The sequence below is a fragment of the Odontomachus brunneus genome, unplaced genomic scaffold (genome assembly GCF_010583005.1).
Source record: "Odontomachus brunneus isolate Ranch 3 - 2012 unplaced genomic scaffold, Obru_v1 Obru_scaffold_262, whole genome shotgun sequence".
Lineage (NCBI taxonomy): Eukaryota > Metazoa > Arthropoda > Insecta > Hymenoptera > Formicidae > Odontomachus > Odontomachus brunneus.
In genome coordinates, this window is record NW_022639712.1 from 3,084 (window position 1) to 19,509 (window position 16,426).

Genomic DNA, 16,426 nt, shown 5'->3' on the forward strand with positions numbered 1-16,426 from the left:
AATGGGTGGACGAATGGATTGCTTCGAAACAAACATCGTTTTATCGAGATGGTATCGCCCAGTTGCCAGAAAGATGGCAAAAAGTTGTAGAAAGTGATGGAAAATACTTTCATTGAAATAATTTAAATAAATTTTTTACAATAAATGCTTTTCCTCAGTATTTTTTGGGCGGAAACTAAGTTAAGGTCCTAATATTTTGGAGAATTTTGTATTTAATTAAAATATACTCGTATATTTATAAGTTACGTATTATATGTATTATATGAAATAATAATTAAATGTATACTTCCACGATATGGAATTATAATTAATATCTATATAAAAAAATAAAAATTATAAATTGCTAAAGAACTTTTATAAAATAGATTGCAATTTATCTTTCAAAGTTGTATATCATTAGCTTTTTATCGTTGATTATATTAAATAAAAAATTACTTTTTTATATGATTGAACGTGTTAACGCCTATAAAATTTACCTGTTCGGTAAGTTGTTCACCAGTGTAACAATACATAAATAAATGTAGTACTATATTTCCAACGCATAACATGTAAACGCATACCCCTGGTGTGTTGTTACTCTGCCATTCCTATAAATATGACATTTTTGTTGGTAGAGTTTTTTATTTTTTTTAAAAACACGCGCGAATATATAAAACATATATGCTTCCTGAAAAAAATTTTTAAACTTACAATGATTATAAAATACATAATAATGCAGAGAGTTATAGTATTCACCATCATTTCCATGAGGAATACTTCTTGCAGCGTATGGTGTACCATTCGCAGAAAACTAAAACGTAATTACTGTTAACATCAAATCATTATTATAACACGAGCGACAACACAGTATATCGAATGAATAGTAAATCATTAATATTGTAAAAGATACACAAATAATGGTGGATAAATAATGATAAATAATGATATTCTCTAATTGATTTTCTCACACATTAAGTAAATTAATATACAAGTCTATCATATACATTAGTGATATCCTTATGATATACAGACTCATCCCGTACACAGCCTATACTCACCCTATACTCACCCTATACAAACTCACCCTCGTACTCGCACTTGATGCTCGACTATATCAGCCAATTTCTTATTCACTTCGTATTCTTTTTGTTCTTCGACAAGGCTCGTCATTAAATCTCTCAAAATTCTCATTTGGCCGGAAGCATGGATCACGAAAATGGCTGTGAGACCGCACGCACCTGTCGCAATCGAGGCTGTAATTAATCCGCTGACAAATTGAATCGTAAAGAATATCTCGTAGATAGGAGTGACTTGCACATCGATAAAAATGAGGTAACTTGGACAGGCCAAAGGCCTAATAGTAACATTCTGTTCGGTGATGATGTCTCCTTGTGACAAGGGAAGGATTGTCCGAAACACAATGGCACCGGTGAACATGAAAGTCGCGCACACTGTGACTAGGCGTTTGGCAATCCTCGCGAATTTTGACATCATGTTTCGTACATCCGCGTTGAGAATATTGTCCCAATCTTCTTGAACGTGCTTCAAGCACTGTCCAATTTGATTATCACGAAATACAAACATGACGTATTGAATAATAGTCATAGCATCATAAATGAGAAAAGGTATCATTTGAATACGAGTACGCGTATCTCCTTGTGTCATCCAATAAATGAAACCGGGAATTAGGTTGCAACTGAGAAGAGTGTAAAAGACGGCAATTAACAAGAACTTGTAAACTTTTTCGCACAATGTTTTGTCCCTGTTAATGGACGGCCAGATTCCAAGTATAGTCATAATATTACGCGTTGGTTGCGTGATGTACATGATATCGTACAAAGAGTTATGTGGCATTTTTTTAGAATCTTCGAAGAACGCTCCGCAATATTCTCATGCTTCATTCAATACATCCTAGTACGAACAATGCGGAATCTAGACGGGATCTAAATCACGATTAAACGTTGAAAAGTGAAGCCGATCGTAAAGTAAACTTGCTTGTCGCATGCGCTTGCGTTGAATTAAAGATTCAAATACTGCATGCGGAAGAAAGCTTGAGAGCGGGGAAGTTTGAAAACAGAGTGGATAGTCGAGGGTTGGGATTGCTTTCCCTGAAGATTATTCTTGTCTACCAACGTTCATCGATCTTTCTAACAATTAAGGACATGTTATGTTATACTGAGTAAAACATTTTTCTACCGGCAATTGTGAAACATGTTTTTCTGCTAAGAAGAATTATTAGTGACGTGATAGTGTGATATCATAAATCTTTGACCTTGAATGCAATTTTTTATATAATACTGTAAATAACTATTCTTTCTATTGAATTAAAATTTCATAGGAATATTGAACCTGTGCGATGCTTGAGCTTTGGCGTATTCGAGAAGGATCGTACCAAGTCAGTACTTAAGATCGTACTTATGTTGGTAACTCTAATTTCTTCCTCCTATTTTCAATCAGCTGATTATTATAGTGTAATATATAGGAAGTCTTGAAGAAATTTTCTTATTCGTATCTTCAAAATTTTCAACATTTTTTTACATTTTTACGTGTTTTACATATTCTTCAAAAGTTAGATCTAAAAAAATGTATCTATTTTTATGATATCTAAAAAATTAACGAAATTATAAGAAAAAAGAAATCGAAGAAAACAGCTTATTTGTATAAGAAAAAGGATTTCTGTATGATCCTGGGATAGCAGATTAAACACAAGTATGTAAACATATAGAATCAGTCAGAATTATTAATAACTAAAATTTCTTATTGAATATTAGAGCACGGCGGAAAATAGGCGATTTTTGTTTAAAATATTGTTATTTTATTATTTATATATTTTTAATCGCAATTATAATTCAGATTATAGCTGCACCCATAAAGAATAAAAGGCAATTTTGCTTTTCTGTCTTAGATAACTTTAAAAAGCTGAAATTTGCACACCGTCCATTTAAAATTTCCTTGTTTTCATTGTAATATTTTTTATATATTTTTAATCTTACATACTTATATAAAAATTATATACATTCTTCAAACATTATTAAACAAACTCCTTTAATCAAGTTATTAACAAGTAGTTTACGTCAAATAAATCAATTAAAACATGTGTCCAATATTTTCAAAAATATGTGGAGTAAAGGTTGTTTATAATGTGAAGTCTCTTTGTTTTATTAAACCAGAAATGTTCTTATCGAGAACAATGAATGGGTCGGTGTTCCGCGAAGAAGAAGTATTAGCGGTGAACGCGATGTCATGCGTGCACGTGATGAAACATTGATGGCAATATGTAACTTCTCACAAACGATGATAGAAATTGGTCTATGAGAGAGGTATAGTTGAGAAGACTTCATATCGCATATATTTATATACTGCACTAATTTTATATATTTTATAAATATATACTACTGATATTTTTTTATACTACTAATGTTTTTTTATATGTACATTGAACGATGTTTCCCCGAGATACACGTATGACTCACGTTGTAACTTCGACAATTAGTATTTAAAAACTTTCAGTCGATTACATTTCGGAGCATATTAAAATAAGCTCCGGCTGTTTTTATGGCCTAAAACATACAGTAACGCGACTTACTTCAATTTGCTTTCAACAAAAATCTACAAATTAGACATAAATGATTATTCAGACATATAATAAATAAATAAATATATATATAGTGCAAAAGCTATATAGAAGTAAAAAGAACTTAACTAAGTTTATCAGTGTTACATCTATAAATAAAGAAACGTTAATTATACTTGGCACTGATATTTATCATATATAAATATAATAATTGCAAAGGAAAATAAATTAACACGATAGAACTAATGGTTATATATTCTAGGAGAAATCTCCATACCCGAATGTAAAAAGAAAAAAAATTAATATTGTTCAAAGCATATAAAAATATTAAACAAAATTGTTTGTAAATATTTATAAATAAACGAATGCTTTAGTTTAAGTTCATTTCCTTACATCACCAAATGTTTTAAGGGAGAGATCAAAAAAGTTTCCAGCGGATATTTTGGTTGGAGCATTAGACATGATCATTAGCAGCACGACGCAACGTGCTTTTCTATTCGGAAGACGGTACCATTCAAGCTCACAAGATACAATGGCCACTTTCTCCGCCTATGATTAATATTATAGAACGCACATAAATGTATACATAAAGTTTGAATGTATTTTCATTGACGCTACTTCGAAAAAAGACATATGACGTATATATATGTTGTATTTTTCTGAAATATTTCGTATTTAATTGTAACATTCTCATCACAATATATTCGTATATTCATAAGTCATATGTATCATAGGCATTATAAGAAATAATATTTAAACATGTATTTCCATAAATAGAATTATAATTAATAACTATGTGAAAAAATTGAGGTAATAAATTGTTATGAAACTTTTACAAAATAAAGTGCAATTTATCTTACAAAGTCATATGTAGTCAGCTTTCCATCATCAGCCATATCATTAAATAAAAGAAACACTTTTTTATATGACTGGACATATTAACGCCTATAAAACTTACCTGTTCGGTAAGTTGTTCACCTGTATAACAATACATAAATAAATGAACTGCAACATCTCCAACGCACAATATATAAATGTATATTGCTGTTGTATTGCTATTTTGCCATTCCTATAAATGTGATGTTTTCATTGATAGCTTTTAATTCTTTCTACAAACTAAATGTGTGCACTTTCTTATATTTCTTACACACATACAGAAATAGACTTACAATTATTATAAAATACATTAAAATGCAGAGAGTTAGCGTGTTCACTGTCATTCCCGTGAGAAATATTTGTTGTAGAGTGTGCTGTACCATTCGCAAAAAACTAAAATGTAATTACTGGTGACGGCAATTCATTATTATAACACGTGAGATAACAGCGTATCGAAAACAAATAAATAATAAATGAATAGTTATTAATATCATAGAGGATTGACAAATAATGAAATTCTAATTATCTCACATATATAGGATGTCTTACACTCTCCTCCGGGCATTTTGTGGGAACATAGAACAGGTTGCGGTGAACATAAAAGTCTTGTATCGTTTTGCGATATTCACAATAATTATCGAGATATTAATTGTAGAAAATTTGTGAATGATCATGCAGAATATGGTAAATGAGTTATAGTAGCGACGACTGCTGTCGTGTACTTATACTTTAGGTCAAATTGAACAAAAAAGTCCTCTACCATTTTCCAAATAATCACATAGATTTTTAATTATAAATTAAATTAGATTATTACACGATTTTGCGTGATAATGCACTCATCTTCTTTAATTAATAATTAAAAATCTATGTGATTATTTGCAAAATGGTAGAGGACTTTTTTGTTCAATTTGACCTAAAGTATAAGTACACGACGACAGTCGTTGCTACTATAACTCATTTACCATATTCTGCATGATCATTCACAAATTTTCTACAATTAATATCTCGATAATTATTGCGAATATCTCAAAACGGTATAGGACTTTTATGTTCACCGCAACCTGTTCTACGTTCCCACAAAATGCCTGAAGGAAAGTGTGAGACACCCTGTATAAGTAAATTAATATGCAAATCTATAATATGCACTAGTGATATTATGCTATAACTCACCCTCGTACTCGCATTTGATGTTCGACTATATCAGCCAATTTCTTATTTACTTCGCATTCCCTTTGCCATTGTTCCTCGACAAGATTCGTCATTAAATCTCTCAAAATCCTCAGCTGGCCGGAAGCGTGGATCACGAAAATGGCTGTGAGACCACACGCACCTGTCGCGATCGACGCTATAATTAATCCACTGACAAATTGAATCGTAAAGTATATCTCGTAGATAGGAGTGGCTTGCACATCGATAAAAACGAGATAACTTGGACAGACCAAAGGTCTAATAGTGACGTTTTGTTCGGTGATGATGTTTCCTTGTAACAAGGGAAGGATTGTCCGAATTAGAACAGCACCACTAAACATGAAACTCGCGCTCACTATGATTATGCGTTTGGTAATTCTCGCGAATTTCAACATCAGCGTTCGTACGTCAGCGCTGAGAATATTTTCCCAATCTTCTTGAACGTGTTTCAAGCACTGTCTAATTTGATCATCACGAAATATAAAGATGCTATACTGGCTGACAGTCATAGCGTCGTAAACGAGAAAAGGGGCCATTTGAATACGAGTACGCGTGTCTCCTTGTATCATCCAATAGAGAAAAATGGGAATCAAGTTACAAATGAGAAGAGTATAAGAGACAGTAATTAGCAAAAACTTGTAAACTCTTTTGCACAATGTTTTCTTTTTGTTAATGGACGGCCAAATTCCAAGTATGCTCATAATATTGCGTGTTGGTTGCGTAATATACATGATATCGTATAAGGAATTTTCGTTATATGGCATATTCTTAAAAGCTTCGAAGAACGCTCGACGATGCGGAATCTAGACGAGATCTAACTCACGATTGAACGTTAAAAAGTGAAGCCAATCGTAAAGTAAACTCACTGGCCGTATGCGCTTGCGTTGAATTAAAGATTCAAATACTGCGGAAGAAAAGTCGAGAGCGGAGAAGTTTAAAAAGAGAGTGAATAGTCAAGGGGGTCAGGATTGCTTTCCATGAGGATCTGTCAACTTCATCGATCTTTCTAACAGATGTTATGTTTTGTACTGAATAAGTATTTTTCTACCGGAAAAAGTGAAGTAATGTTTCTTTGCAAAGAATGGATATTAGTGACGTAACCACGCAACCAAATGAAGTGTTATTGACGAGTGTTTTTTACGTCAAATAAATTAGTTAAAATATGTGTTCAATATTTTTAAGATCATGCGAAGTATATTTTATTAAGCTAGAGATATTTTTTTATCAAAGACAATAAATTGTTTGTTCTGCAAAAAAAGAATATGAAAGTGATATAAAAGACCCTTATAGAAATATCATACTAAGAATCATTGATAATTACTTATTATCCAGTATTTTTAATACTAAAAATAAGTAATTATCAATGATTCTTAGTATGATATTTCTATAAGGGGAGATGGCATACAAGTTTTTTATTTATTATTGGCAATGTGTAAGTTTACACGATATTGCAAATTGTTCTATGAGACAGACATATTAAAGAAAACTTTATATCGCATATATATAACTCTAAATTGTTACATTTAGTATATAATAAATAATGTGATAATAAATATATACTCTACTGATGTGTATTTGTGCTTTTATATATACAGCTATATTTCTCCAACAGATGCATGCACACCAGGCTCCAATAAAGCTATATTATGTAATGAAATAAAAATCTCTTGCGGTGGTCCCAGGTAAGCAATATTTTTATTAATCCTTCTTCCACCTTTTTTGTCTTAAATTTATATTGCTCGCTGTGTTCCTTTTTTATTTTGTGATTTTTATTATGCCCCAATATGATGCGGGCAATTAGAAATCATCACTAAAATATGTCCTAGTAAATGTTAAGACTTTATTGTAGCATAATGTACGGTTTATGTCATTGTTCCTCTGATTTGATTTTGATACTTTCATTCTGTTACATTTCGAAGCATATTAAAGTACGCCCCAGATGTTTTAATAATCTAAAAAAGTCATTTAATGATTCGGTAATAATTTTGATAATCTTAATTCTGTTTTGTATAAAATAATCGTAATTAGAAAAACAATTGTAATTTTATTTTGAATAAAAAGCGATATATCTGCAAATATCTTTTTACATCACCAAACGTCTTGAATGAAAGCTCCATGATCTTGCAAACGGAGATCTTGGGTGGATAATTAGACATAATCATTATTAGAACTACACTGCGCATTTTTGTTTCCGGAAGATGATACCATTCGAGCTCACGGGATTCAGTTGCTACTTTTTCTGCCTGTTATTAATTTATCACAAACATATAGCATTGACCATTAAATTTGTAACAAATATTCGTTATTCGTTATTCTTTATTTGTTATTGCAAGAACAATAAAAGATACGGTTTTTCTTTTCTTTTACACAAAATATGTCTTCTATATAAAAAGTAATAAAATTAACTTTATTTTAATAAAAATGCAACTCTTGGCTCAGTGTAGTTTATGTTTTGAAGTGTTCTTAATTCAAAGGAAAACATTAAAACATTCCTAATGCACATTTCGTATATATTTCTCTTCATAAAATAAAGATAATTTATTGTATACAATAATAATTTTAAGGATACATCTATATCATATATTGAATATAATATCTTTCATATAAAAAGAAATTTTATTAACTGTAGAGCGACATTTTATCTCCTAACTATTGAAAATCAAACACACCTGTTATAAAACATACCTGTTCGTTAAGTTGTTCACCAGTATAACAAAACAGAAATATGTGGATTGTAATGTTTATAATGTTAAGCATATAAGAGCCTATAACCCCAAAGTTGTTAGTGTGCCAATCCTATAAATATATTCCTATAAATATAGTAATTTTCATGAAACGGAGATATTATTAGCAAATAAAGTGATCCATAATAACTTTTTAGTGTAAAGTGTATTAATAAAAAAAATTAATAAAGTATATTAATAAAAATATTAAATTTATCAATAAAATGAACAATGAATAAATTAACGAGCTTTCTTTTTATCGAACATGTGCCATTTCTATTAATTATTTACGTATATGTAAATAATTATGCGCGCGAAACATTCGATTTACTTTCTTATTAAAATCTACTGATAAACTTATACGAACCAATACTACAAAATACAGTAGAAGGCAGATGCTTAAAGTATTCACCATTATTTCTACTAAACAAATTTCTTGCATGGTGTACTGTACCATTTGTAGAAAACTGAAATACAATTAATAGTGATTTTACATCGCGTAACACTATTCTCCCCTCTCATACATACTCACACACACACACATACACACACATTCTCTCTCTCTCTCTCTCTTTCACAAAGTAAAGAAATACAAAGCATTAATATTATAAATGATAGAAGAATATACAGCAAGATTTTTTATCAAAATTTTATCAAATCACAGACTTACCTATGTACTCTTATTTGATGTTCCACTACTTCAGCCAACTTCCTATCTACTTCTTCCTCTTTTTTCCACTGTTCTCGGACAAGATTTTTCATTAAGCAGATCAGGATTTTCATTTGACTGCTGGCATGCTCTACGAAATACGCCAGAAGCCCGTACGCACTCGTCGTAATTGAAACTATAAGGAATCCCGTTAAGGACTGGAATACAAACACTATCTCGTAAAAAGGACTAGTTTGTACGTCAACAAATAAAAAATTAACCGGACAGGCCAAAGGTCTGATTGTGACATTCTGATCGATGACAATCTCTCCCCGCGACAATGGTAAGATTATTCGATACATGATCACGCCACTATACATAAGAACACCGCAGATCATGATTAGGAGCTTCGCAGATTTTGCACATTTGAACATAACGTTCCGATCATTCATACTGAAGGCATTATCCCAATCCTCCTCGACATGCTTCCAGCATTCTCTTATGTTATCATTGCGAGATAGAATGACATCATATTGAACGGCACACATGAAGACGTAGAGGAGAAGAGGGGTTAATTGAAGACGCATACGCGACGAGTCTTCAAGTAACCAATAAATACAGCCGGGTATAATTTCGCAGGCTAAAAGAAAATTGGAGCTAAAGTTTAGAAAGAGATTGTAAACTCTCCGGAATATGGATCTCTTTCCACTCCTGGATGGCCAAACACCGATTGCGAGCATGAGAGTACGAGTTGGTTGCATGACATATACCATATCATCCTGACTATGTATGTTTCGCGGCATTTCTTTATGAACGTTGACGAACGTTTTACGCACGTTCTACGAACACGATACTCAATGGTTTTATTCGTGGCGCAACCTACCCTTAATAAGAAATCTGAACGCGAGCTGAATAACGACTGATCTTGGAAACGCAAAGCTAGTCATGATGTAAACTTTATTACGCTCATACGCTTGCGCAGTTTAAAAATTCAAACATTATATGCGAGGAAGCGGTAGTAGTAAAGTTTGCACGAACGAAGTTGCAAACCTCGAGAGACAATATTTTCTTCTGTAAAAAGTACCCTTTTCCGTTGACTTTGTTCGTTGACTTTTGTGGCAAACAGGAAAATCGTACTGTTTAACTTTGTCCCTTTCTCAAGGTTGTGACTTACGGTCATAACATTGACCAGGAAGTAACAGTTTTGATTACATTAAATGGAGTACTTTTGATCAACTACTACAAATACACATGATAATTTATTGACATACAAATATTTCTTTTGTCAAGGATAGTCAGTTAAATAACTATCGAATCATATGTTTTTCAAAATGCCTCATCTAAGACTGAATAACTTATCCGGAATAACTCTTATTATGTGTAATCGCTACATAATTATCTTTGTATAAGAAGATATATATATATATATATATATATATATATATATATATATATATATATATATTAATCTATTTGACATGCATGTTATTATTGTGCAATGTTGGATGATATATAATAATAAGCGGGCACACAAATAAAATATTAAAATATTAAAGTAAAGTATTAAAATATTGAAGTATATCACAATAAGGGATGATCTTAATGAACAAAATAACATGTATATATTAATTAACAACACTCTAATTATATTAAATATTTAGTAAGAAATAGATTTATTATTTTACCTGCAAATTAATGCATGGTCTTTTATCAATGCAACTTTTACTTACGTCTCTGAAGGGAGAGATCGTGGAATTTTCCAAGTTCATGTTTCCTAGGACATTCAACATAGCGATGTGTGATTAACCGTTGCCGTGTGTAAAAGGATGATACAAATATTATATAAATATTATATAAATATTATATAAATATAATAATATGATATAAATATTATGAATTTTGATGTTCTTTCCCAATCTTCAAGCAGTTGTCATCCAGTCTGTGAATATCTTGATACATAAATAAGCGTATATATCGTTCAATTAACGTCAAATAAGTAGATACAAAATATGTTTCTTTATAATAATGCGAAGTAAAGTCTATTTATGTTCGGATGACCAGTTTTCTGTGGACACTAAAAAGATAAATGTTTTGTAAAAAAGAGATATTAATAATATAAACACGATATCTTATGCGAGTCCTTTATATATTGAAATCATTTACTGAATCATTTACTGAAATCATGTTAACAATATGTAACTTTGCACAAACAATGATATAAATTGCTCTATAGGGAAGGAATATTCAATAAGACATATGTTGTGTGAATAAATTTATACCAATAAATTTTTATATTTTATAAATAAATACTACTCATGTGTATGTGGATGTATTAGTGTGTGTGTTTATATATTTGTACTTTTATATACACAAATGACTGTGGCCCATATTCTGAACTCTTTTTTTATCGCTAAAAACATCTTTAAAAATGACTTATAATCAGTCAAAAAACATATAAGCTACTATTAGAAGCGCTTTTAGCGATAAAAGAAAATTCAGAATATATGACAATGTTGTTCCGAAATATGTTTGCAGCAAGCTTAAATAAGCTTTTTACATATACCAGGCCAAAGTAGTTTGCGTTAGTCCTAAATGTGTAACGTCAGTATTTCTTTCCGTTACGAAACGTATTTATGTACGTTCTTTTATTTTAAACTCTCGTTAATTGCAACGTTACTTTTCTTATTCCGAAACAGTTTCTGTTTTTTCATGTTAAAGAATTATTGAAGCTTACTATATTATTTACATTATAATTCCGGCGATTTGTCATATTCCAGTAACATGATATATTCACTCAGTTACATTTCGCAACATGTTAAAGTAAGCCCCAGATGTTTTAATAATCTAAAACATTTACTTTATTACTTGTTAATCAGTTAAATATTCCTTATTTTGCTTTGGATAAAAATCTATATATTTAAAAATATCTTCTTACATCACCAAATGTCTTCAATGATAGCTCCATGATCTTGCCAGCAGAGATTTTAAGTGGACGGTTAGACATGACCATCAGCAGAACGACACTACGCATTTTTTTCTCCGGAAGATGATACCATTCGAGCTCGCGGGATTCAATTGCTACTTTTTCCGCCTATTATTTTTTATCATTTGTATGTAACAACGCCATAATATTTCCCATAAATGAAATTTTAGAGATAGTATAAGACACAGTTGTTCTTTCTTTACAAAGGATTCCAGAAAAGTAATAAAGTATAATTTTTTAAGAATAGTGTATTAAATTGATTATTCATAAAACAATATAGTTTTTTCGATAAAGCACTCCTCGAACACAATCTACTTGTGTCAGTGCGTCGATTCTACAAAAAAATTGAAATCTACAAAAAAATCTGGATCACTTTCAAATCATTTAAATGTTTCTTCAAACACTTCCTTTCGACATATATATTAGTTATGAGTCAAATTTTACGAAAATCTCTCTCTCTCTCTCTCTCTTTCTCTTTCTCTACATTATCTTCTTTATATTTATATTTTCTATAAGAATCTTGTGCATATCATGACACACACACGCGCGCACACACACACACACACACACACACACACGATTCAAATACAATTTCTCAACTATCTTTCACACTGCGAAATGCCGATTTTGATTGATTAAAACCTTCATACATTTAATGTTTATCTAATACTTTGTAGGAACTCAATGCTTAAACGAGACTAACATCCACTATTTCTTAACTTCCGGAAAATTTTACTGCATAACATTCTTCAACTATTACACACTATTATCCACATTTTTATACGTCATTTTTTAAATACACACTTACACAAATGATTGTAGAATTACATTTGTTTAAATTATTGAATCGAAACTTGTACCGAAGGTGTATTCAAAATACAGTTCTTAGCTAGAGATATTTTTAGTTAGACAATATAATTTAAAACCGAGAAAAGAACTCGTTTTTTGTTTTAATAGAGACTACAGATTTCTCTTTATAAGACACGAATGACTTATATTATACAATAATAATGATAATGGAATATCTCTATCGTTACGATTAATACACGACTTCTTGTATATAAAAATGAATTATGTTAACTGTAGAATAATATTGTGATAACTTTATCTCCATCATTATATATAATTCGAAAATTAAACACGTATAAAAAAATACCTGGTCGTTCAGTTGTTCACCGACGTAACAAAATAGAAATATATGAATTGTCACGTTCACAATGTTTAATGCATAAGAACCTATAACTCCAAAATTACTAGTGTTCCAATCCTATAAATATATTCCTATAAATGTAGTAATATTCATGTAACATATATTATTATATATACCAAAATATACAATATGCTTTCTTAATAAAAGGAATTATTCAATTTATACAAACCAATATTACAAAGTACAACAGGAGACAAATAGATAAAGTATTCACCATTATTTCTACCAAACATATTTCTTGCATGGTGTATTCCACCATTTGAAGAAAACTGCAATATGATTACTAATGGAGTTATATCGTCACTATATGTGCACAAAGAAAAATAGAAAAAATACAATAACAGAAAAATAAAAAAATATTAATATACGGAAATGACCAAAATATACCCTGCGTGCCTCTTTATAATAATAAATTAGGATTAAGTTGTGCAATGTACATCAGAAAAATACAAGCAAAAATATTTATAATTTACATGCTCACTTGCGTACTCGTATTTGATGTTCCACTACTTCAGCTAACTTCTTATTTATTTCGTTCTCTTTTTTCCATTGCTCTTGGACAAGGCCTTTCATCAGGCAGATCAGAATCTTCATCTGACCGCTGGCATGCTCCACGAAATATGCTAGAAGACCGTATGCACTCGTGGCAACCGAAACTATAAGGAATCCCGTTATTGATTGAGATACAAACAGTATTTCGTAAAAGGGACTAACTTGTGCATCGATAAATAAAAAATTAACAGGACAGGCCAAGGGTCTTATCGTGACATTTTGATCGGTTACAATTTCTCCCAAAGACAGTGGCAAGATTATTCGATACATAAATGCACCAGTGTACATAAGAGCTCCACAGATCAAAATCAGGAACCTTGCAGACTTCGCGCACTTGAACATAATAATACGCGCATCCAGACTGAAGATATTTTCCCAATCTTCCTCAACATGCTTCCAGCATTGTCTGATGTTTCCATTGCGAGACAGAAGAATATCATATTGAATGGCAGACATGAAGACATAAAGGAGAAGAGGGCCCATTTGAAGTCGCATACGCACCGACTCTTCCAATAGCCAATAAATACCACCGGGTATAAATTCACAGGCGTAAAGAAAATTAGAGCTAAAGTTTAGAAGAAGGTTGTAAATTTTTCGAAATACGGATATTTTTCCGCCCCTACACGGCCAGACACCCACTGCGAGCATGAGAGTGCGCATTGGTTGCATAACATATAGGATATCATTTCGGCTATGTGCGTTTCGCGGCATTCTTTTATAGACACTAGCGATCGTTCTACGACACTCACTGCTTTCATTCGTTATATAGCGACTATTGTTAGTGCGAAATCTGAACGCGAGCTGAATCGCGACTGAACGTCGAAGTACAAAGCTGCTTATAAAGTTAACTTCATTGCTTCCATACGCTTGCGCGCTTTAAAAATTAAAGCATTGCGTGCGAACAACTGTGTGCGTTGCAAACTTTAAAGGATGAGATTTTCTTCTGTGCAAACTATTCTTATCCGCTGGTGACCGTCGACCTTTGGTGCAAACAGGAAAACCGTGGTTTTTAATTTTGTCCCTATCTGTTTTGCATCTCGTAATCAAAATATTCACCTGCAAGAGTAATAGTTTTAATTACATTACATGGAACCCTTCTATTTTCTTCACTATTATACATTTATGTACTAGTAAACCATCATGGAAAGAGTTCTTTCCTACGGGGAATAATTGTTGAATAATTTTCGAGTCATATGTTTATACAAATAGGACATTCCTCTATTGGGAACATATATTGAAGGATTTGACATACGATGTAAAAAAGAAACAATAATATGAATGCGACGCTATGCGACTTCTTTACGCGCCATAACTTTGTTACCAATATGTAATTTCACACAAAGGATAATGTAAATTCTTCTATAAGAGAGATATAATCCAAAATATTTCACATATGTCGTATATATTTATATACAATGTACTAAACTTTTGTATATTGTATTTTATAAATTTACTACTGATACTATCGTATACATACATTCTTCCGAGATACACATCAAGATTCAATAAAAAGTATACATTTGTTGTGCTAAAATCCGCTTGCGGCGGTTCATAAGCATTATTAACATAATATTTTTTATTGCAATTAAAAAGCCTAAAAATTATTTAATTAAATGATAACGATTATAGAAATCATCAAAGTATACTTGAATTAATAATTGTCAACTCTATATTTCAACTTGGTGGACGATTTATGGCACAGTTTCGATTTCAGTTTCAACTTTGAATTTGATTTCAACTTAACACATTTACTCGATAACATTACAAAGAATATTAAAGTACGCTCCAGCTGTTTTTATAATCTGAAAGATTCATTTAATTATTGTTAATCATTATTAATACTCATTTTGTTTTAAATAAGAAACTATGTATAAGATAGAATCTCCTCACTTCGCCAAACGTCTTCATTGATAGTTCCATGATTTTGCCAGCACAGATCTTCGGTGGATAGTTAGACATGATCATTATCAGAATTACACTACGCATTTTCTTTTCTGGGAGATGATACCATTCGAGTTCACGGGATTCAATTGCTACTTTTTCCGCCTATTTTTTTTTTATACGTAACAACGGCCACAAATTTTTATTTATAATATCAACAGCGTAAGATGTTTTTTTTCGTTCCATATAAGGTATGTCAAAAAAGTAATACTATATAATTTAAAAAGGATATAGACTTAAGTGAATTAAGCCAATTAATTGTACTTATACTTCAGACATAATATATTTGTATCAATAAGTTTTCTACTTTTGGGAACATATTCCAGAAAGTAAAATTACCAATTAAATTAAATTGGTAAATTGTTGATACACTGATAGAGTCAGATGTACAAATTCTATATGAACTTCATTGAAATAATTGAGAAAATAATTATCATTGACTACAATTTTTTTATTTATGCACACATTAGCACTTCAATGAGTTTAATATGAGCAATTTCCCTCTATACGGCATAACTTCCAAATGATAACCGAAAATTAACTGTAATTACTTATTAGAATACGTTCGACAATGTTTGGATTATACAGGGTGTTCGGAAAGTACCGGGACGCCCGAATATCAGGAAAAATATAAGTTTTACAAAAAAATGTTTCAGACAAAAGTTGTGGCGTTTAAAAAGATGTATTTACTGATCACATCAGTTTGACCTTGGGTTGCGTAGCGAAGGTCAGGTCAAGGTCACATTAATTT

General features: G+C 31.2%; 5 protein-coding genes across 5 annotated transcripts in view; all 5 read right to left on the reverse strand.

Annotated features, from left to right (window-relative positions):
* The window catches only part of LOC116852947 (odorant receptor 30a-like), a 3,020-nt gene extending 1,187 nt beyond the window's left edge, over positions 1 to 1,833 (reverse strand). Inside the window, exons 1-3 of the mRNA XM_032833736.1 lie at positions 1,064 to 1,833; positions 691 to 790; positions 477 to 587 (exon numbers count right to left, since the gene is read on the reverse strand). Of these exons, the coding sequence (XP_032689627.1) occupies positions 477 to 587; positions 691 to 790; positions 1,064 to 1,833 (981 nt within the window). The remainder of the gene's footprint in view (positions 1 to 476; positions 588 to 690; positions 791 to 1,063) is intronic.
* Positions 1,834 to 3,485: 1,652 nt separating this feature from the next.
* Positions 3,486 to 6,381, reverse strand: LOC116852946 (odorant receptor 22c-like). The gene is made up of 5 exons (XM_032833734.1): positions 5,600 to 6,381; positions 4,723 to 4,822; positions 4,512 to 4,622; positions 3,947 to 4,102; positions 3,486 to 3,539 (listed from the first exon to the last, which is right to left on the reverse strand). Exons 1-5 carry the CDS (start codon positions 6,379 to 6,381, stop codon positions 3,486 to 3,488), a joined length of 1,203 nt encoding a protein of 400 aa, XP_032689625.1.
* Positions 6,382 to 7,515: 1,134 nt separating this feature from the next.
* Positions 7,516 to 9,792, reverse strand: LOC116852949 (odorant receptor 4-like). Its single transcript, XM_032833738.1, has 5 exons — positions 9,011 to 9,792; positions 8,708 to 8,807; positions 8,303 to 8,413; positions 7,705 to 7,860; positions 7,516 to 7,569 (listed from the first exon to the last, which is right to left on the reverse strand). The coding sequence occupies exons 1-5, from the start codon at positions 9,790 to 9,792 to the stop codon at positions 7,516 to 7,518; spliced, it is 1,203 nt and encodes a 400-aa protein (XP_032689629.1).
* Positions 9,793 to 11,779: 1,987 nt separating this feature from the next.
* Positions 11,780 to 14,445, reverse strand: LOC116852948 (odorant receptor 4-like). The gene is made up of 5 exons (XM_032833737.1): positions 13,664 to 14,445; positions 13,352 to 13,451; positions 13,129 to 13,239; positions 11,925 to 12,080; positions 11,780 to 11,833 (listed from the first exon to the last, which is right to left on the reverse strand). The coding sequence occupies exons 1-5, from the start codon at positions 14,443 to 14,445 to the stop codon at positions 11,780 to 11,782; spliced, it is 1,203 nt and encodes a 400-aa protein (XP_032689628.1).
* A 964-nt stretch (positions 14,446 to 15,409) lies between these two features.
* Positions 15,410 to 16,426, reverse strand: part of LOC116852950 — a 3,993-nt gene continuing 2,976 nt past the window's right edge. The window contains exons 3-4 of the mRNA XM_032833739.1: positions 15,625 to 15,780; positions 15,410 to 15,536 (exon numbers count right to left, since the gene is read on the reverse strand). Coding sequence (XP_032689630.1) covers positions 15,483 to 15,536; positions 15,625 to 15,780 — 210 coding nt within the window. The 3' untranslated portion in view covers positions 15,410 to 15,482. The remainder of the gene's footprint in view (positions 15,537 to 15,624; positions 15,781 to 16,426) is intronic.